The sequence below is a fragment of the Corvus kubaryi genome, unplaced genomic scaffold (genome assembly GCF_017639235.1).
Source record: "Corvus kubaryi isolate FWS band 111438036 unplaced genomic scaffold, C.kubaryi_AGA036_p1.0 37334, whole genome shotgun sequence".
In the NCBI taxonomy this organism is placed as follows: domain Eukaryota; kingdom Metazoa; phylum Chordata; class Aves; order Passeriformes; family Corvidae; genus Corvus; species Corvus kubaryi.
Window position 1 is genome coordinate 5,355,889 of NW_024581108.1, and position 22,514 is coordinate 5,378,402.

At 36.8% G+C, this 22,514-nt stretch overlaps 1 protein-coding gene across 3 annotated transcripts in view; it reads left to right on the top strand.

Annotated features, from left to right (window-relative positions):
* The window catches only part of VAV3 (vav guanine nucleotide exchange factor 3), a 152,871-nt gene that overhangs the window by 65,490 nt on the left and 64,867 nt on the right, over nucleotides 1-22,514 (top strand). For all 3 annotated transcript variants that reach the window (XM_042029991.1, XM_042029992.1, XM_042029993.1), the window contains exons 9-15: nucleotides 454-553; nucleotides 1,883-1,978; nucleotides 3,623-3,691; nucleotides 6,135-6,221; nucleotides 6,675-6,760; nucleotides 7,133-7,265; nucleotides 7,561-7,670. In XM_042029991.1, the coding sequence (XP_041885925.1) occupies nucleotides 454-553; nucleotides 1,883-1,978; nucleotides 3,623-3,691; nucleotides 6,135-6,221; nucleotides 6,675-6,760; nucleotides 7,133-7,265; nucleotides 7,561-7,670 (681 nt within the window). The remainder of the gene's footprint in view (nucleotides 1-453; nucleotides 554-1,882; nucleotides 1,979-3,622; nucleotides 3,692-6,134; nucleotides 6,222-6,674; nucleotides 6,761-7,132; nucleotides 7,266-7,560; nucleotides 7,671-22,514) is intronic.

The window sequence follows — 22,514 nt, forward strand, 5'->3', positions numbered from 1 at the left end:
TGAGAGCTCACACCTGATAGAAACTGTTGGCAGATCAGTGTGGATAACCTACAAGTTCTTTAAAGGATAGCTGTAATTAATCCTAGTAAGCCTGTGCTCCAGATTTTATTCATTACAACCTTGGAAGTCTACATTGCTGTAAACACTACAGACTGTTCTGTTCAACAGAAATTTTGCTTCTTTTTAATGAATCCTGTATTGATCAGAATGTATTTATATATCTATGTGACTGTTAAAGGAAATGCATGATTTTAGGCCATTTTGAAAGTAGAGCAAAACTGTTCTCCTGAATAGTCTTCATTCATTCATGCTGCCCATTTGAACACATGGCTAAATTCTATCCTTGCTTATTTAAGCACTAATCCTTTTGAAAGAAGGATTGTGAAAAAATGATCAAGGGTTGTTCTTGAATAAACAAATGTTCCTTTTATCCTTCCTCTTGCTTTGATTTAGGTTGGTTATTTATGGACAGTACTGCAGTCAAGTGGAGATAGCGATATCGTGCTTAGACAATATCTCTAAGACAAAAGAAGACGTTAAATTGAAGTTAGAGGTATCAGTATTTTTTAACATAAATATATATGTACACACACGATACCATGTGTTTCTCTGCGTATGTCCTGCTTTCACTGAAGTCAAAACCTTTATGATGACAAAACTAGCTGGGCTGATAAGTGAATGTGTTTCTCTTCATTCTTTTGGAACCTCTGATCAAATGAAAATGTGCTCCATATACAAAAGCGCACAGCCTGGTCCTGAAGTGAAGGGAGTTTTGCCACTGACATTAGCAGAGTTAGGGTTTTCTTTCAGGAAGTGACCATCAGTGATACCCTTCCATTTATCAGGATATCTCAGCTAGAACACAGAATTGCAGAACCACAGAGGTTGGGAGCGACCTGTAGGCTGAACAAGCCCTTGTCCCATAGCCTCAGGGTTGTCTGCCATGACCCCTGGGTCCTTTCTGCAGAGCTGCTCCCTACCTGCTCAGCCCTCAGGGTTAGCATGTCCCTGGCTAGTGCCTACCAGGTGAAGGACTTTGCTTTTGCCTTGTTGCCTTCGTGTGAGGTTTGTGCTGGACATGCCCTGATAGGTGTCAGCTGCACCTCTGAGCTGTGCTGTCTGCAGACCTGCTGTGAGTGTCCTGTGTCTTTTGCTGCAGATCAGTGCCAATGGCATTAAAGCGCAGGAGGCCTTGGACAAAGCCCTGAAGAGCTCTGTTTGCAGCTGTCCCTCAGGTAGTGCAGGAAACATTAGTCACTGCACTTTTTGAACCTCATAATCGAGTCAGTTTTTTATAGACCTGGAGCATAACATCCCAACCTGGATATTACAAGATGAAGCCTTGGAAAAGTCAAGGTAGACTCTCCCCACCCATTCAAAGATCTAGCCATTTCATCGTGGAAAGCAGTCGAAGTAGGTCAAGCATTGATTTACCATGGTAAATCCATGCTGGATATTCCCCATATTTCTTCTTCATGTGTCCAGATATTGCTTGCAAGAGGACTTGCTCCACAATTTTTGCAGTGAAGTGCTGAAGTGAGACTGACTGGCCTGTAGTTTCCATGATTACCTTTTGCCTTTTTTTTTTTTCCCCTTCCCCATAGGTATATACATAGATTTTTTTTTTTTTTACCTGTATGGGATGCCTAATTTCTGTTCCCTTTGTTCTACTCTCTCATGCATGTTGAAACATCTAAGAACAAGTGACTAGATGCAGGCTTTGTTTAGTATTGCCGTATCAACAGTTTTTCTTCGCTTTGTTGATATTATTTATCGTAAGGTTAATATAGTTGCTTATATGTCACTGAATTTTCATATATATCACTTAAATAATTTTATTTTCTAACTCTATTGTCTTACTTTTTCTTCTGCTTTGAACTAGGAATGTTCCAAGAGGGCCAATAATGGGAAGTTTACATTGCGGGATCTCTTAGTGGTTCCAATGCAGAGAGTGCTGAAGTATCACCTACTGCTCCAGGTATCTTACTTTTGAAATTTAAGGAGGCTGAGAGAAAAACGTGAGTGTTTATCATCAGTGGGTTGTAAAAATGAAAGCTAAATGTCTTTATCAAAGGAAGGTGATTGACACTTCCCTAGATAGGTTATGAAATAAAATTCAGTCAAGTGCAGGGTTTCTCCCAGAGATCATTTCTTAGAGCTGAAGCATATCTGGGGGAAGTCGAATAAAACACGATTGTTTCCTCAGTACCTGGACCTTTCATTGTTGGTGTGTTTAAGATGGTTGGTAGTACCAAACCATAATCATGGTACTTGGAAATGTGAACCATTACCCCCCAAAAGAGGCAGCTGGGCAATCCATACAGCATACATTTAAGGTACTTCTTTGCTGTCATAAATTGCAATTAAGCCATATTTATTTTGAGATGCTTCTTGTTATAACCCACAAAGCATTAGCTTTTGCAGTTAGTCCTGTAATAAGGGTGGAGAGTCTTATAAATTTAATTTGATAGCTGTGCCGGGAGACTCATTAGTTCAGCTGCAAAGAAATGTGTTACTATATTAGACTGTCAGCCCTGCTGATGCTTGTAAAATGTCATTTTAAAAAGATCTACTACTTATATATGGAGTATAATTTTGAGTCTGCAGAACAACATACATTTTGTAATATTAAATTTTTGAAATACTTCTATAAATGAGTCATCAATATGTTGATCAATGCAAAATTGGAAAAAGCAAAACGAATGGTATGACTTCTTTTAAAAAAAACCCATGGGATCTGACTCATGATTTTATAATCAACATGTATATTCCCGGAAGATGATATACAATGTCACTATGCTCTGTGTAACACTGTCTATATGTTGTACAAGAAAAATATTTTACAGACTTGGAAAGAAAATAATGAATAAATTATTAGAATTGTAACGCAAATATAAGTATTAATTATAATTATAAACAATTATTATTAATTGTAATATGAGTATAAAAATACTATTTAATTTCTTACGATTTTACTAAGTTATGTGAGTGGAAATGTATCATTGCCTCAAATTATAAAGAAGAAATGACCTGTTTCCCCAAGAGGTTACACTTCCGCTTCATAAAGCCCAAGAAACCTGTATTTTCCATATGGGAAGTGACTAAAAGAATTCTTTGAACGTGTAAATTTGTATGTTTTCTGAGTCAGCTTCCTCTTAGGTATAATGAGACAGTGACTTTTAAGCTGTGCATGCTTCAGCTGAGGTTTTACTGCCAGTATGGATCCCTGTCTCTGGACAAGTGCATGCTTTGGAAGAGGATGAAATACCATGTAGCTATGTGTAAATGAACTTGTGTTGTTTACCTGGGCTTCCAGCATGCACATACAGTAATGATCTGATTTGGCAAGTTTTAAGCACTAGACAGACTAAATTCACTTCTCGTGATGGTTCATTAGCAACTAAAGTCAGTGTTTAGGCTGTACAGCAATCATTACTAAACACTTGCCAATTAACTGCAATAGGCCCCACTCACTGACAGGCTGCTCACTGTGGGGATGAAAATGCCTATTCTTGGGTTGTATTTTCTGCTTTATTTTTTGGGGGGTGGGGATGAGCAATGATGATGTCAATTTAAAATGTGACAGACATTGGGTGGAAAGTTTCAACTGCTTTGTCCACAGGAGCTGGTAAAGCACACTGCTGATCCCATGGAGAAGGCAAATCTAAAACTGGCACTTGATGCAATGAAGGTGAGTATTTATGGCAGTGAAGGATTTATGTCTGCTGGCAGTTAGAATGGTAGCTCAGAACTGTATTTCCTGGAGGAGATCATGTTCTTCACATTTCAAACATGTTTTCACAGGTTCCTGTGAGCTTTCTATGTCATGGCAAGTATAAAGATGAGGGTTTTGTTCAAGTCTGGGAAACAAGTTCAGTAGTTTTCTGAAGCAGAGCGTTTGTGAAATGGAACTTCCCCATTTCGGGTTACTTTTGCATTTGCTGAAAAACAGGTGTTTCAATCATGTTGGTCTTGCTTCTGAAATTTAGAAATATTTCTACTACTGTAAGCCAATTTGAATCAAGGTTAGTAATTTCCCAGTGTGATGGACAGCTATGTTTCTTCACAAGACCTTTTTCTGTCATCCTAATATGATCTCTGTGGCTTTACCTTTGAAAGCAGTAGCATCTTTCTGGAGGTAGGGTACCTGTCACTATACAATCACCTGCAAGTGGTACAAACAAATACTTTATAGGATAGCTTTATAGAATAGCTGTGCTGCCTTGTGCATAAGGTATTGTGTGTTCCTCTGCACAGCTTCAGAAACAAAGCACAGGTCTGCTTCACTTGGCTTCAAGATGGTGACATTCATGTGTTGGAATTGCGAAGTTTTTTCTAGTCTTTGTGGGGAAAGGAGCCAACGTGACATAAATTATATCTCCCATTGTAATCTGTATGTTCCACAGTAGATGCTGAAGTCAGACTAAGTTAGTTTTGGGTCACACAGCTGTCTCCTATTTTGTGACTGCCTTGAATGCCTGGAATACAAACCAGCTCACAAATGAGATTTTTAGTTCCCTATTTTGTTATCCATTTTTGTGCAAAGAGTGTAGAGGGATGGACGCCATGATAATTTCCCTCGGAGAGGTGCCTGAAAAGAGATGGCACAGTGTTTCATCCATCTAGTAGCAAGCCATGCATCCTGGTTGCTGCTAATTGGCTAGGAAAATAACTCTGTTTTATATTTACGCCTGCTTTTTCATTCCCATTTGCTGGCTTTCTTCATAGTTGGTGTCTGTTGGACTGAAAAATCAAAGAAATCTCTTGCCAGAGTGGCTGTGCAGATACATGCTGGCTGGCAGGATGTAACCAAACAAAATATCACAAAACCTCACCCCCACCCTCTCCAAACCCACAAACCCCCTGAGGTATGAGCGTCTTTCCTTTAGGTTGCAGCATTGTTCCCATTCTGATTTACTGTAGTCCCTGCCACTGTAGTAGAAATAACAGTGTAGCATTGGTGTTTTGCTCATAAAAACCCTGGTGTCTCTGCTCAAAAAGAAAATGTCTTTGGAAAAACTGCTAGCAAAGTGGTACTGCCCCCCCAGAAAAGAAAATTCTTGGTAGAGTTATGTTGTTGGATTTCTTTTAGCAGCAAGAAAAGGACATTATTTAATTTCTAAGCTAAGTCTTTAGGACTGATGTGAATGTGTCCTGCACAGATCCATTTGGGAAACTAGCATAATGACTGCAGCTATTCACGGATTCTGATTAAAAACATCTTAGGAAGAAGATGTATTTTCCTCCCACCCTCTGAATTTGTGACTGTATTGAAGGGATACTGTAAAAGCAAGTTAGGAAGATGAGAATGCCTTTTCCAACTGCTGCTCTCAGCATCCCTGACCTTACCAATTACCTTTTCTGCTCACTCCTCATCTCTAGCCATAAACAGAGAAACCCCAGCAAATTGTCACTATTACTCAAGCATGTTCAGAGCATTTTAAAGCCTTCAGTGAAATGTGTACAGTACATGTTCTGGTAAAGGGCACAATAATGATCTCTGTGACTTCAGGTAGTATATCCCTTTTAAAATCTGCTGTGTAATGGCTTCTCTCTGCTGTGTGACAGTAAGAGCAAAATCCCACTACTGGGGCCACAGCTTTTTCTCTTCTAATAAGCACCCAGGTTTATGATTCATTTACACCTTACATTCTGCTTTTGAGTTGACTTATAGATGTTTTCTACTATAGTCTCTATTTTTTTCCTATTTACCTCAGATATGGGATGTTGACTGCTTTTTCAGTAGTGTGCTGCATAAATTATATTTCCATCTTTAATCTTGAAAATAAGACACTAAAGAAATTCAGAAAAAATCAGCTCTTTTTTAGCATTTATTACTTGTTTCCCTCTTTTTTGATACTAAATTCATGTTCCAATAGATACCATGAAGAGTGTTGTATTATTGAAGATATGCAGATACTTTTTTCCTTCTTTATTTAGGCATACGTATTGGTAATTCTTGAATGATAAAGAGAATTTCAAGAGAAATTACTAAATATGTAGTTAAGTCAAAGATAAAATTAGAAATAAACTTGTCAAAATAATGTATTAAAGCAGTAAAATAATGTATTAAAAATGTATTTTTGCTATTAAAAAGTTATTTTTTTCCTCCCTTTTGCTTGTTGGTACTCTAGGACTTGGCTCAATATGTAAATGAAGTAAAGAGAGATAATGAAACTCTTCGTGAAATTAGACAGTTTCAACTATCAATAGAGAATTTGGTATGTGATGTTTTTAATTTACATACAATTTTTAAATCACTTTTGATCAAAAATATTGATAGATGTATTTTTTCTTCATTTCATATGAGTTTATAGTATTCTTGGTAATATTTAAGTATAAGTATGCTTGATTTAGAATGACATGGGTATTAGAGTGCATAAATTTCTGCTTTTCTGGCTGTCAGTAGCTAAATATATTTGCATAGTTAAAGGTTTGTATGTGTACAGTGACTCTCAGGTGTTTTTGTAATGGGACATCCTTTCCCATTTGAAGACAAAACTAGAATGGACTGATTCTTTATAGTATGTAGTTTAGATGGTAGTGAGGAAAAGATGTTTGCTGGTCTGAAAAGTCGTTTTTTGGGGTAAAAGAAGTGAGTGGTCTAACATTGGAATGTGTTGTTATGTTCATACTTTTGCTGTATGGAATCATACATTCTGCTTCTGTTTCAGAACCATTCCCTCTTACAGTATGGGAGACCTCAAGGTGATGGGGAAATAAGGATAACAACGTTGGACAAGCGTGCAAGGCAAGACAGGTGATGGCATACCTTGTGGTGTTTGCTATTGAAAACCTGTTAAGTAACTCTGTAGATTTGAAGCCAGCCCATTGTTTCTTGGGGGCTTTCCATTCTGGTGGGCATTCACTGGGCCTGTCTACCATTTACCAAGTGAATGTGCAAAGTTACGAATGGAAAATTAGTTATTACATTATTATTTAAGATCACTGAGTCCCTTACAAGGAGTCGGTCTTAATCAAAAATACTTTCAGTGTTGGTTGTTTTATTAGCCAGTAGTTTAGCTCTTTGTCTTCAAAATTTAAGTGCCACTGGCAAAAGTGTGTAAAATAAGACTTTTTGGTGTTGGCTTTCGGGAGTGTTTTTAACCATCTCTGTATTGTATTTTCATAGGCATATCTTCTTGTTTGATCTAGCTGTCATTGTTTGCAAACGGAGGGGGGATAATTACGAAATGAAGGAAATAATAGATCTTCAGAAATACAAAATTACAAATAATCCCACTACTGATAAAGAAAATAAGAAGGTAAATATATGTTGCTAATTCACATAAAATGCTTATTTTTAGCAAGAATTTGAAGCATTTTTCAGGAGTTTAAAATGTAAATACAATTTCTTAGTGAATATTTAGAAGTTTCAACTTTATTTTGATACAATTAAAATGTTTGAGTAAGTCATTCTAAGGGAACACAATGTGTCTTGCTGTTCCCAAAATTAATGAATTAAAGAATATACAAATGCTTTGTTATTTTTAGGGGTTTTTTTCCCCCCTTTCCTTTCTTCATAACTATGACCTTTGTATTATCAATCTTCTTATGCAGTGGTCTTATGGCTTCTACCTCATTCATAACCAAGGTGAAAATGGTTTAGAAGTTTATTGCAAAACTAAAGACTTGAAGAAAAAATGGCTTGAACAATTTCAGATGGCTCTGTAAGTATATTTTTATTAGGGTAGAATCGCATTCATCACTCATGTAAGGATTTTGCTTAAATTATGATGAACTTTTGCCATGTTTTAATACAGTCTAGTTATTTTATTTGACATTCTGAGAAAAAACTGATTGACATCTTCATCAACAGTATTTCCCTGAAATTCGTCTTGGAAAAGGAAGAGGGCACTCTAGGCTATGTAGTACTTTCCAACTTTGCTGCTAAAACTGTTTTAGTAATGATGTCTTAAGCAACCATGGGGAAACATTAATTATTTTAACAATAAATGTCTATCATAATAGTGACATTTTTCCCATCCCATTTTAATTTTGACTAATTGAAGTATGTTTTTGAAAGGTGATGCTTGTGGTTTGAGGGGGGATCCTGGCATCTTTTCTAGTGGCTTTTATCTAAAATACTAGTTAGTACCTGAATCAAGTTGCACGGTATTTAGTTTCAAAGGGCTGCATTCCTTTATATGTTTTAAAGTAAAATGAGGTTGCTTTAGACTTCTTGAAAAGTAAGTTGTTGAGTTGCAGCACTGCAGATTACATTATTGTTATGCAGCATGAAATTTATTTCCATTTCTGATTCTTGTCAGAAAGACGAACATGACTATTGACACCTTGGGTATTGTGATTAAATTTAAAACATTCACAAGGGAATTGGATGACAGGGCGATGCTCGTTTTATGGAAAGAAAAATAGGGGGAGTGAGAGGCTCCCAGTGTGGTCCTAAATGTGTGTGGATTCAGGAAAAAAGGCCATTGTGAGCTGATTTGAGTGAAACTTCCCATAAACTATGCATATTTTTTAAAAACCTCAGTGTGGTGAGTGTTTATGATTTAAAAGGAAACATAAGGAAGGAGACCCTGGGCTGGACAGATATAATCAAGCCTCTTTACTATGTTTCCCATCTTGCTGAAGGTAAAAATGACATGTTTTGGCAAAAATTTCTGGATGGTGTAATTGGGGTGGAAAGAGGTGTCTATTGGCATGTGTGCCTTTTTCTGTCCCTCTGCTCTCCGTGCTGTACTTTGTATAATACCACAATTATATTTACTTAACACACGTATGAGAGGTGAGGAACTCAGCATTGCAAATCTTCATCACTCTTCAGGAGTCCTGGCCCAGTGCCCCAAGAAACCAAACCAAGCAAACCAGAAGTCAGGCAAGGAGCTAAGGAGAGTGGGGAGAGCACTTTGAGTTTTTTCCCAATTCTTCTCAGGCATTTTGATGGTTGTGTGCAGGACTGTTCTCCCCTGCCCCTCCTTGTGTTGCTGCATGAGTGCAGCTCTGCCCCTCATGCAGTGCTAGGCACCTAGCCAGCACTGCTCAGCTGCTGGGAGTGTGCCTCTGTGAACAGGGGTTGGTGCTGCTGCTTGCCTGTAAGAGTAAGCAGCACCTCAGTGGTTGACGAGTCCATGTGTCACTGTTTCCTCTCTGGCAGATGGACTTGGTCTTTGAAAATGGGTGGTGGTGTCTTGCATGGATGTTTGTCCTTCTTGTAAAGCCACACCTCTAGTTTAACCTCCTTCCGTCTGGTTAAGGCACCAGGGCTGGAGCAGTAGGATCAGGGCTGAGGTGCACCATGATGCAGTGGCATTATTACCACTCCATTACATGAGTTTGACTTCATTGCATGTTTCCCTCAGCATCTGTCTCAAAACATACCTTGGTGCATGTAGCAATAATTGTATTCTAGTGCATGTTGAGACACAAGAGTTTGTATTTGGGAATAAACTAAGCCAAGCATGTTGAATGGTTGTTGGTTGGTTTGATTTGTTTTCAGGGTTCTTGTTGTCTACTGTGTAGATTAACTCTTCTGCTCTGAAAAGTAGCCATGGTTGAAATTATGCTCTTATTCATCACATACAATTATAAGTGCTGCTTCTATGGACAAAGTTATTCTCATTACTTAAAAATTTTACAAGACTGCAAAACCAGCACAGTTGAAGGGATGAATAATACTGGGTTTTGATTATCAGAAGTGATGTTGTTTACTGAGTTCCAGACAGAAATTTCAATTCCTTTGGGATAGCAGTGTGTTGAAGTTAGGTTTGTGCAAATGTTAATCTAAGAACATAATAAGAGAACAAACTAGGATCTCTCTTGTTATTTTTAAAGTAAGAATTAACCTTGTTGCCACTAGAACTGTCTTAGAGGCATAATTATTTTAGCTAGACTGTGATTTCTATTTTTTTGAGGGGGGGAACTTCAATGCTTATACTGGCATATTAAACAGTGATAGTTTGTTTGCTGAAAAAGCACCTACTGTTGAGATGCTGGTGTTGTTGAGGTGAGAATTTGTCCCCAGGTATGGGAAGCTTATGTTACTGATGAAGTATGAAATAGAGGAGAACACTGCCTTGCCAGCTCGACTTGATTTAGGTGCAGAGGGCAGGAATACATTAGGCATACATGGTATGGAAAATCCCTAAAGTAAGGATAGATGAAACCCCAGTGCAATTTCCAGAGTGTTGCTTTTCAGCTAGTAAGTTTCTGTTAGAAAGCAAATTTCACAAATCTGTGAAAATATTCTACCTCTTAGCCAGATCTCTTACTGTAGTGTGTGGTGAGTTTTATTCTGACGGAGGTTGGAAATGCTGGGTTACTGGTCATAGGAAACCGAGTAAATTGTTTTTATTTGTATTACAGCTTTGTTCCTACAGTGTGTATTTGCTGTTTTCCTGACACCGTTGCTTTATTTAGAGAATATATAATACCAAACACTACGATTTCTATTTCTCCTAAGAATTTCATTGGTGTTCTTGAAGTCTCTTCATACAGCCCATCCTTGTACAACAATGATACTGTGGTCTGGCTGCACCACTGAGTTTGATGCTGTTCACCTATACACAGAATAGCCACAGCTGAAGCTGCTCATTTACCCATCCCCCCCCCCCCCCCCCCAAAAAAAAAAAAAAAAAAGGTTTACTGTGTACAACCCAAAATTGTTGGTTCTTTTGGACTACTGGATTTTGTAGATCACAATAAAATGAAGCAGCACACTGGGGCAGCATAGTTAGTATTCCAGTCAAGCTCTTAAAGTCTAAGTTTTGGTTGGTGGGTTTGATAAGTTTTTGTGAAGTTGTCTAGCAGAGACCACTGGAGGATGTTTTAAGAGGAGCCATCATGGTAAGCGCCTGAGTTCTGTCTTGATGTGCCTCTTATCACTGGTCAGTGGAAGTTCTGCATGCACAGGGGGAGTGTAACCTGCTTATTGCCTTGGAAGAGATGTGATGCTTAACTGTGTCAGTGGCCAATTTGAACAGCTGCTGTTTTGTTCTTGGAGCTCTGTTCATAGCAGTGGATGAGCCTTCAGCTGCAAGGGTAAATAAGCATCTTTTCAAAGATAGTGCTGCAAAGACTTTACTGTACTAGACATGGAATGTTTAAATTTGGTCTAGCGTTTCAAATAGCATTGATTTAAATGCAAAGTCTTTCCATATCCAAGATAATATTGGTAGAAGTGTACAGCCAAATTACTGTTTCCATTCAGCCAAATTAGAGACATCATGTATTGAATGAAAGTTTGTCAGCAATGTGATAAAGTGCATGGTTTATTTGCCATTACTAGGCCATTTAAAACCTCAAAAACTTACTGTGTGAGACAAAATCCTTTATAATTTCTAGTAGCACATCCTGTCTAATTTCTTCCTCTATTAAAAACCCCAGAAGAACCAGAGCAGATATGTAATGTCTCATAATATACCTACAGATTACATAAAATATTCTATACTTTCATGTTATTCAGCTTATGCTCAAAGGTAGGAGTGTTGATTGGTATTTTTTTCCCTAGAAAGCTCTTCTACACATGCTTTTTGGTTTTAAAAATGCTTATTTTTAAAAATAGTTGAGTAATATTTGTCAATGAATTTATGCTAACCATTCTTTGTAGAAAGAAAAAAATGCCTTGAAAGTTGAAGTTTTCCTCCTCTGTTGTATGCATATGTACATATTCAATGTATGTACCACAGTTATATTACTCCTTAGCTAATTACAAGGCTTAATTTCTTATTATAGAACAATTGCTTTTCTCATCATTGTAGGGAAGAATTTAATTCTTCAATTTTCTCATGAGATGACAGAATAAATACTGAAAGAAAATCTGTTGGTTGTTGCTACGTCTGTCTCATGCTGACACTTAATATTCGCTTCCATCCACTAAATACTTCTTTGTGTGTAGTTTGTTTCTTGATCACAGTAGAGCATGAAGCAGGTGTGTGTTCTCATTGTCACAACAGCAGAGATCTTTCCCATGAAAGGCTGCAGATTATAGTTTCCCACTGAGAATATTTGAACCCATTAGTGTAATATGACATGCAATGTCTTGTGCTGGTTTGTGCTGAATTTATTTTGTCATCATGTTGTCCAGTTTCTAATTTAATTAAGCCTTTCTCAGCTGGGCTTTGTAATCCACTGTAAAAATGATGGTCAGCAAACTTGAGTATAGAAATGTCTTATACATAATGCAATTTAAAGAAGAATTTAGGTTGGAAGAGGTGCGTGGAGATTTTCAACTTCAGTCTTCTGCAGGGCTTAGGTTGCTCACGGCTATGTCAGCTTGAGTTTAGTCCTGCTGGATTTCAAGACACACAGACTCAAAATGGTAAAGTCTCTTGCAACAGTGTTGTAACACACCTTTTAATTAGGCCTTACGCAACTACTGCCTTTCACAAACTGAGAAATTTATGAAAACATCTTGCAGGCAGAGGAACAGTTAAAATTTCACCTTCTGAAGTACTATGATTGTAGTTTCTGCCTAGATGCTGTAGCTGAAATAGCAATATTAATGTCATGTCTAATTAGTAATGCCTGAAAAATCAGTGGGAAACAGGTTCATTATAGTGATTAGGGTATGGAGTTAATGAATCTGATTTTTCTTTTACATACCTAAATAAAAGACTTCAGACATGAAAGCTGTACAGCCCTCAAAAAGTAGTGGTTTTAGTTTTAATTACACTGTACTTTGTTTTGGGTCACTAGAGAGTTTGTGCAACAGCTCAGGTAGAGTCTAACATGTTTTTGAAAAATTGCTGCTTCAGTTCGACGTAATTCACGTCTTGCAACTCAAGGGACACAGAACATATCATCTGATAGTAAGGAAATAACCCTGAGATTCATTGATTATCAAACCTGGTAGGTGTGTGCACAACAATTTAGATTAGGGAAACTGCATAAATTGTAACTAGAGCTCATTAATTTTCTAAATTTTAAAGAAAACTAGTACAAGACACAAGGTAGGTGAAAAGTGTTCTCTTACCTATTATCCTTCGCATTTTCAAATTCACTTTGCACTCTGTGTCTAATGACATTGGTCAGATTCTGCTCAAATAGATCTGTTCCCTCAGATAGATAGTGCATTAATAATGCATGCGCATTAAGCTTTCTTCTGAGAGAATATTTGAGCTCTGACATATTGAACACTGACAAATTAAAGCTTTCTTATCAGAGCACCTTAAAAGCCTTAGATGTCTGCTGCATTTTTCAAATAACCTGCAGAGGTGTTTCACTTGTACCAACCTCACATAGGTTACCAAAGCAATAAACAAACATGTCTGCCTGGGGTTTTTTCATCAGTATAAATATTGCAATACTGCAAAAATGAATGCCAACTTCGTGTCTGTTAAAGAAGAATGGTTGCCTGTTCTTTGCTGTGATTCCAGTTGGTTTTGATCAAATGTTTTTCAGGGTTATAAGCAATCATTCACAACATATTTATAGTTATAAAATTTCTTTAGATTATTCTGGACACAACAAGAACGGTGTGAAGATGCTATGTATGATTAAGAGCACAGTGTAAGGACAGTGTAAAATGTGAAAGCAAACCAGAATTTATGAAAAGAGTGGGTAAACACCTGAAGATGATAAATATACTTTAATATTATGTCTTCCAGTTCACAAACATCAAAGATATCCCAATCTTTGTTTTTACAACTTACCTTACAATGTGTGAGGTATATTACTATGGAAATTAGTGCTTCTTAAAATTCAGTGAAATAAATTTTGTAGTGACTCCATCATAAAAATAAAGTACCACCATCTTAATATTGGCTTTTTTTGTGCAGGGAGTTATCTTCAGTGTTAAAACATGGAATGCTGTGTTATGTGTTTGTCTTGATACTCTGGTTATATGAATAGATGTCCTGGCTTCTCCTTGCAAACCAGTGCTACCTTTTTTCTTAGATACAGGTATTTCTCGAGTAATTTACAAGTGAATGGCTGTATAAATCCTGTATTTTCACAGTTTTTGACTCCAAAACATAGACTTGTCTTCAGTTAAGTGTAAAATAGATTCAGTTAAGTGTTAAATGTATATTATAAAGTATTTAAAGCTTATCAATACAAGCAACTTGGTAAATTCGGATTTGTAAGACTTAGAACTTTCACAAATAAGACTCAGCCAGTGAATATTAAAGTACATAAAGTATTGATGCTTTTGATTTACAAATACTAATGTGTGACAGAGCTTTGTTCCTATCAGGTAGTGATCAAAAATTTTATACAGGAATAGATTAGCTCAAAGCAGTTCATCTCCCATCCTTTTTGGGAAAGGAAACTGATAAAGAAAAAGGAAAGCCATTATCTTGTTTGAAACAATGCAGTATGTTTCCAAAAAGTTAACAAGATACTTTCCTTGATCTCAAAAAAGCCACTCATCATATGATCAAATAAGCAAATTTCCTAGCAAATTCTTACAAGTTGCGCGTTCTTGATCAAAAGCACAATTTACTTGTGATATGGTTAATTTAATTTTATAACATGTCTTCTTGATGAAGACTCTTTGATGTGACAAACCAGAATGCTTGAGTATTAGCATATAGAAAATTGATTGATTGATTACTTCAGTAAATAGCATTTTCAAAGATGATTGTGAAATGTAACAGCCGAGCTGGAACAGAGAAAATGAATTAGCTGTAAGTAATCAGCATTGCTCCTGAGAAGAGAAGGTAAAAAAGAACCTGAAAATCATCCTTTGTGAAATGACATTGCTCACCTCTAGTGAGAATATCTCTTAGGAATGCCTTTTTTTTTTTTTTCTGGTAAATAATAAAATCCTTGTAAAGATTCAAAAAGGAATACTTATTTGTATTTTACTTATTTGTAAATTACTTGTGTTTTTCTCTCTGCTCTCTTACTTTTTTATTGCACAAATGCCTTTCTATTAGATGACAGTGTGTTGTGTGATCAGTTGAAATGGTGATAGTGCACAGAGCTGAACTACTTTGAGTGGAAAGTAAGCATAGTGTAAATGTAAGACTGGTTGTTTGTAGGGAGTGGGATCCTAAGGGTACGTCTGCTGCGTGTCACAGCAGGGAGTGAGGGTGAACACGTCTTGAGACCAACTTTGAAATCCTTCATATGAGGTTTGGCTGAGAGCTTTTAGTTGTGTTTGACAGTAACATCCATGGCTTCCTGTTGTGGGGTTGGTGTTATTTTTTTTTTTTTTTAAACTGTCTAGGTAGCATTTGAATATGTGACAATAGCTATATTTTAGTGCTAGAAAAATTTTCCACAATTCTCTGAGATGCTTAGTACCAATTGTCATGGCTAAATTTTAAGGTGTGTAAAATTTTGGAAGGAGGTCACTTTGGCAAAAACCAGGAATTTTTTAGGATGTGTTCATAAATAATTTCTGTTAGCAACTAATATCTTAGAAATACTTATGTTAGATCTGGGTTTACCAATGCATTTTCTGCAGTGAGGCCAATTATTTATACAATAAGTAAATCTGGAATGAAAATTTTTAGTATCCAGAGGTATTAACCTGTGCAGTTTTCTTTATAAACTATACTGCATGAGCACAGCATCAGATTTCATGTAACATACACTTGAAAATGATCTTCAGCAGTTTGTGCTCAGGGTGTCCATAATTCTGAACAGTTCTGTAGGGAGCATTTCAAATTATTGCAAGCATAACATGGAGTGCAGAATAATATCAGCTCTGAAATGCAAAGGTCTAACTTGAGGTTGAGAGTTGAGGAGAGTCAAGGTACAGAGTTTTACCTGAGCTCCCTGTAGTATTTCTTCTTTTAATACTTAAAACAATTGCAATTCACTGGAGACTCTTTATCTGATACTTCACGCATCCACTTATTTGTTACGTCTCTGGGCTCACAAGTGGGCATACGTGCATTAACTATTCTCTAAAGCTGAGTTTTAATCAAGTGAAATGGCTATTCAGTTTCAAATATAATGTACTTTCAAAATGACAGACATTTTTTCAAGCACGTACATACAACTGAACTCCGCATAATTTCTTGTGACATGATTACATTTCTTGAAGAGACTGAGGTGGGAAAAGGATTTTCTAGACCTGACCTAAATAGCATTTCTGTGAAAAAAAGTCATACCCAGAAATAAGACGTATCATTAGAACTTCCTAGCATGTTTTTCCCTTTTGGGGAGAACTGTCAACCCCAAAGAAAGGGCAGCTGTCTCACTGTACTGTTACGCAGAACCTGTGGCTGCTCGACAGCCTGTTTCCAAGCCAAGAAATTGCTGCTGTTTCATGTTACTCAGAAAACTATTGTGGAATTGCTGCTGGAGGAAGAGAAGGTTGCTCTTGTCTCAGAGATGCCAGTGCTGCTGAGCTATGGCAGACTGGAGGAGCATCTCTGGGCCTAAATGATTTCTGAGAGGTTTATCCATCAGTCCTGTAAGAATGACTTACTTGATTCAGTCAATGTTTACAAGGCCTTTGCTTTCTCTGTATTTAATAGCAGTGATCTACCCCACAGTACCTGGCTCAGCACTTGCTCTTGCTGATACTATCTTCTTTTGCAGCCAATTCACTTTTGAAAGGAACTTTCTTGATCTGTTTGCAAAGGGTTACTTTTGCATTTCTCTTTGTGTGAAATGTTCATTCTTTCTTTTCCTATACATGCTGTGATTAAGCATGGATGTGCTTCTCGTCTGCATATCTCCCAGGAATATCAAACTTCTGAAGAGGTTTTTTTTCCCTTCCTGTGATACATTTTTCCTTCCAGTTTAAGAAAACAAAAAGTTTAAAAATACTTGAAGTTTGGGAAAGAGAGGTTGAGTTTTTAATTAAGTACTCCAGAGTAGTAATTTTTCAACATTAATTGAATTGTTTGTAGTGGGTTTAAGCAACACCTTTTCAGTGGCCTAGACCCAGGGAGGGGGGAAATCTGGAGAGGTCTTAATTGCTGAAGTCAAGCTGGTATTGAAAAGCTGCCAGGGAAGCAATTAAAAGAAGTGGCCCTCAAAATACAGCGAGAGAGAGAACTGGTCACTAGTGGAGGACAGCACTGGACCTTGCAGGTTGTTTAAACTACAGTTTCTAATTAGTAGCATTAAATGCAATGGTAAATAGATTTATAATAAAAGAATTTTCCCTTGCGCTGTGTTCTGCCGTCTCCTTCCTTTAACTCCTTGCTGGAGGTGAAGCCGTAAGATGGTCACTTTGCAGTGCTCTCTGCTGTTAAATAGCTTCTTGCTTGTTTTGTGCTATGAGATTGATATTTCTAACCAGGAGCCAAAGACTGCACGTTTTATTTGCTTCTACTCTTGCATTTTCATAATGCCACTTTTTCTCTTTTGTATACTCCTTTTCAGTAAAGGCCATGTGGTTTGCATTTTATTAATTTCCTATTTAATATTTAAACTTTGTGTGAGGATTTAATTAATCTAACAAATGTAATATTTCATTTTATCCGTTGATTATATTTCTGTTAGATTTGTTGGCAGCCAGTAAGCTTTCAGTAATATGTCCATGCAAGACAAACTTGAGACAATAGTTCTTGGTCTCCAAGGCTAATACTGAAATATCTGAAGTGCTAAACATCCAAGGAGAGATGTACTCAGTATTGAAAAATCTATAAACCAAGATTTTTTTCATTTTTTATATATTTAGAAATATGTCCTTTCTGGAAATGAAGATTTAATGGGATTAATGGGATTTTAATATATTTATTTTCCACCTGGGAAAATAGGAGGAAGGAGCTACATAATAAGCTATCTCTCAGCCTTTTATTTATTCTCTTGGGATACATCTATAGTAATTACATATTTAGTAGAAAAGATGGAGTTTTTTGGCTGCATGTTTAGTAGTATTCCTGGTGCATTTTATTTTGTACACCCTACCTGTGTAGAGATACTTTAACTGACAGTAAAAGAAAGTATATTTGTGCCTACCCCCCTGAAGATGATGTAATTTATTTGTTTATTCCAGCCTGTTGTGAAAGGTACTCTGTATAGCTTTCCTTGTAGGAAACAAGCATGAATGTAAGAATGCTGATAAACCCCTAAATTGTTGCTATAAGGGAGCCGAATGCCGGTGATATTCTACTGCTCTTCAGACGCATTCTGATTCAAATGTTTTCTCATCAGAATATGGCTTTGATTAAGTAAGGAAATTATAGTAACACATCTTATCTAAGTTGTTTGATACTAATGACACACAGTTCATTGCATATGCACCTTGGCAACACTTCAGATCAAAGATAATCAAAGTTCAGGTTTGTAAAACGGGGTCTAGAATTTACACAGATGGATATGTCCAGATTGCCAAGGTTCATTGCTTTTTTTTTGACTTAAGTGTTAGTCTTTTGATTGTGACATGTTTGTTTTGAGGGTTAAGCATGAGTTTTAAGTCTCTGATGTGTTATCCCAGCCTCTAGTGTGAGAAAATTGTAGTTCAAATGGTTTCATTTTTTTCATACACACAATTATTTTCGGTATTTTGAGGTAAGATAGTCAAAAGAATTTATTCCTTATTCTGTAGGCATAGGAATAAGCACCTAGACGTCTGGTCTGACAAGACAATTTTTTGCTATCTATATCATTACTCTGTGGTCAGCTGTGCCATTAATCTAAGCATAGATGATTTCTAGAATGGGTTTTGTCTGCAGAGGCTTGTGGGGGATGGTTGATAACATGACACTTCCTGACACCGTTTATAAAGGTGCTGCATTATGTGGGTGGGACGAGATTGGCCTATGACCAATTTACTCTTCTGAAGAGAACGAGTTAGTGGAGAGAAGTGTCACTGTAAATGTGGAGAGAATATTTTTAGATGGAGAATATTTCACATGCACAAGGAGTGCTCCAAAGTCTGATGATATGAAAGACAATTGAAAGACACCTGGTAGCTACACTGAACTTGCAAAACTTTAAAGACAAAGGGACTATTGAGAGATGGAGGATGGACTGAAGACGATGGTCATTCTGTCCCTGGAACGGTGGCTCCCATGGCTCGTGCAGAGACAAGAATCGCGTGTCCAAGTGGCAGAGACTTGCGAGATACGCACCTGCAGGTCTCTGGGGTGGTGGTGTAGCAGTGAATTGGTCCCTGTGGGACTAATATTCTGTAAGTAAATTGGAACAAGAAAGCTTTGTGCTGAAGGCTCAGGGGCAGCCCAAGGCCACTGCAGTAGCAACTGGAGTAAATCTGGTTATGGGGTTCCAGCACTATGCAGGAGGCGGCACTTGTAGTTGTCCCTTATAAAATCTCTGGTGCTGAATTGAGGAGAGAATTGGAAAAATTGTCCTAATAACAGATTCACATTGATATTTTATCTCTGCTGGAGTGGAGAAGTTAAAAGTGCCTGGGGAAAAAGTAGAAGAGACAAAGGGAAACTACTTTTCCCTCCCCATATTGCTGTTGCTTGTAAAAATAAGAGAGCTTTACAATAAAATGAGGAACGTGTTCTCTGTCACTATTTACTTCCGACTAAGTATTTCTGGTGTATGAGTGACTTCCTGCTCTGGCCACCCATCAAGATTGTTTGACAGCAGAAATAGAACACTGGTTTCTTTTCCTGCCTGGGGCACCTCATAATAGTAGTAGTTGTGGTAGGAAGGACTGAGGAGTCTGCAGGAGGGCTTGGCTGTCCCACTGTGATGGCAAAGGAACCCAGTTTAAGACTCAAATTTTATTAATTGCTTCAAAACATTTGAATTTTGCTAAGAATCATGTCTGGGTTTCCTTTTTTTGTCTCCAACAAGAAATCCTTCTTCTAAAGAGGAAAATAGTATGATTCTCAAAATTAATATTAACATAAATATTCAGGTTTTTTTCTGTCTTGCCTAAAGGTTGGGAAGTAGATTTGAAAAGGATGAAATGTTCTCTATACTGTGTTGTGAGAGCTGTGCTCTGTGTTCTGAGGGTGTCAGTGTAAGGCTTCCATGCTGTAACTAAAAGAGCTTCTTTATGGTTGGACATGGCTGTAAAAAGTTATATGCTATGTCATGACTATTTCACATTAGCAGCTTTATTTGCTGTATTTAAAAACTTAAAGCATAGTGTGTGACATTGAGTTTGAAAAGTTTTGTGGAAAAAATTTCCTATGGTCCTTGTAGTATTTGGACTTAGTCACAGATGAGTTGTGCTTAATCTCTAATTGGAAACTTTGACGTATCAGTCAGGTTTGGTTATTTTTGTGTTATTTTTGATTTTGGAAAAGAAATATATTGAAAACTAAAATACCAAACCCCTAGATTAAGTAAGTTTCAGACTTTACATTAAAAGGCTTACTGCTCCATACATGCTGGTATAGTGCATCGTCTCAGACTTGTCTGATGTGATGGGACTACAGAACTGGATTTGCCATAATGCATAATGCTACTGGTCAGGTAGCAGAATGTGCAAGTGTTTTCCTGTCCACAGTTAGCATTGCACTATATGTTCTCCTACAAAGCTTTCCTTATTCCACCTCTACATTTGCAGTAGACAGTACACATTGATTTTATTTTTCTGGGTTTTGTTGGATCGCTAAATATCTTCCTATATTGTTCTTCACTTCACAGCACTCTGTCTCCAGAGTAAGCATACAGTTTCTTATTTTGTGCTGTTCTTTTCAAATACTGCTTTTAATATAAAGAAGAATGAATACACTGTATCATCTTTGTTCTGTTAATAGGAGGTATATTTTGAGTAGTTCATGCATTTCAATCTTTGTGGAAGATAGCCTGAGAGAAGAATGAAGGAGAATTTTACAAATGGAAGGAAGTTGCGTAGTTACATGCATGTGTTAAACTACTCTCTGTATGAGGTTGTAATTTTTTTTCTTTTGACCCACTTATGGTTATTATTTTTGAAGATTGATCCTTTTCTAATTAAATGAATGGAATTTTTTCTATGGCTTGTTCTTGAAAAATGGTCAGGTTGTTAGGTTTAATTTGATATGCTTTCAATCTCGTGAGTCTTGCACTTTTGGATTATACTTTGAACATAGTTCTGCAAGATGTCCTGGTCTGAACCAAATGGTCAATAATAATGAGCTTTTGTTGGGAGTTAAGTCCTATAACTTAGGGGTTAAGTCCTAAAACTTAGGGGTTTTTCAGGATTGCCTGGAGTACAGCCGAAGAAGTTTTGGCAACCCTCTGGCAGACACGTTATGAAATACAGGCTGTACCAAGTTAAGAGCCCAAAAATAATAATTATTTTTGTCCTGGTTTAAAAAGTTCTTTACTTTTTCGAGATTAATTTTATCCTGTTACTGTACCTTCCTGCTGTGGATGGGTAGTATGCACACCTCTTTCAGTTAGCAGGAATTGTGGTATTGACATCTTGCATGTTAGAGAAGAAATTAAAATAAGAAATAAGGAGATAATTAAAACCAGTACTGATTGTAAGGTTATTCTCAGGCATAAAAACAAAATTCCTTTTGCTTTTTGAGTACAGTTTCATTTTCAGCATGTTCATTTTCAGCAGGTGGATTTGAAGATTGACCTTTCTAACACTGCATACTTAAACAGATTCTTTGAATGGTTTTTTTGTAAGCCTTTTCATTCTGTCCAAGAGGGATTGATGCTTGCGTGGTTATCTATGTTTCATTGCAGTTTGTGGCTGGTCTGTGTTTTAGTCTGGAAGTTAACTTGTAAGTTTCATTCTTATGTATTATAACGATCTCCAACTTTAATGGAAGAATATGTAATTTTCTATGTCGGAAAAGCTTCTGGTTTTTCCTTTGAGTACTGTAGATTCTTGCATTCCTTCCCTCAGGATTTTTTTTCCTATTTTAATTCCTATGCATCATGCCTTGCTATGTTTTTTGCTAAAAAAATACCAGAACTTTATGGAGTCTTAAACATTCTAATATAAATAATAGTAAAAAATACATTAACCCTTACTATATATTTTTTTTTCTTGTCTGATACAGTCTAGATTAATATTAAATTATGTACCTAGCATTTCATCACTACTGATTTTGACAGTGTTAAGCTAGTTTGGGGATCTTACTGAATTTAAAAAAAAAGAAACCCACTGAAAATGCCTGTTCTCCCATTCAGTCTTGGAAATGGGACAGATGACAGAAAAAAATCAAATAGATTACTTAATAAAATTAAAATAAATCTGAAAACAGTCACTGGTGCAACAAATGATGAGTGGGTCATATTTAAATTATACACCCCCTTTTAAAAGTGATCAGTAGGGAGGGTAAACAAAACACATGTACGGTAATGGACCAGGGCTTTGTGCATAAATCTGATCTTTGGAAATAAGTCTGCTAATTGTGTTGGTATCTTGGCACTGTGAATAGTGATCTTTCATTTTGTTAAATTTACTGTGTGCAGCTACAGCTGTGGGCAGTGTGCAACACATTTAAACAAGACTAACCAAACCCTGGCGAATATTTTCTAATTGTTTTGAAAGCACTCAGGTTATCCAGTATATTGCTGCAGAGTTATGACCTAACTGTCCTAAATTATTGCTGTGTTTTCAAATGTGGTGCTTCTCAGGCTGTGAGCTGCTTTTCCTAGTGCATTCACATAATAAAATATTATTGAGAATGATCCTGGTTACTCAAACAAGAATAAAACCCAGTTTTTTAGTTTTCTCTTTATTGTGACAGCTAAGGTAGTTATAGAGTATATTT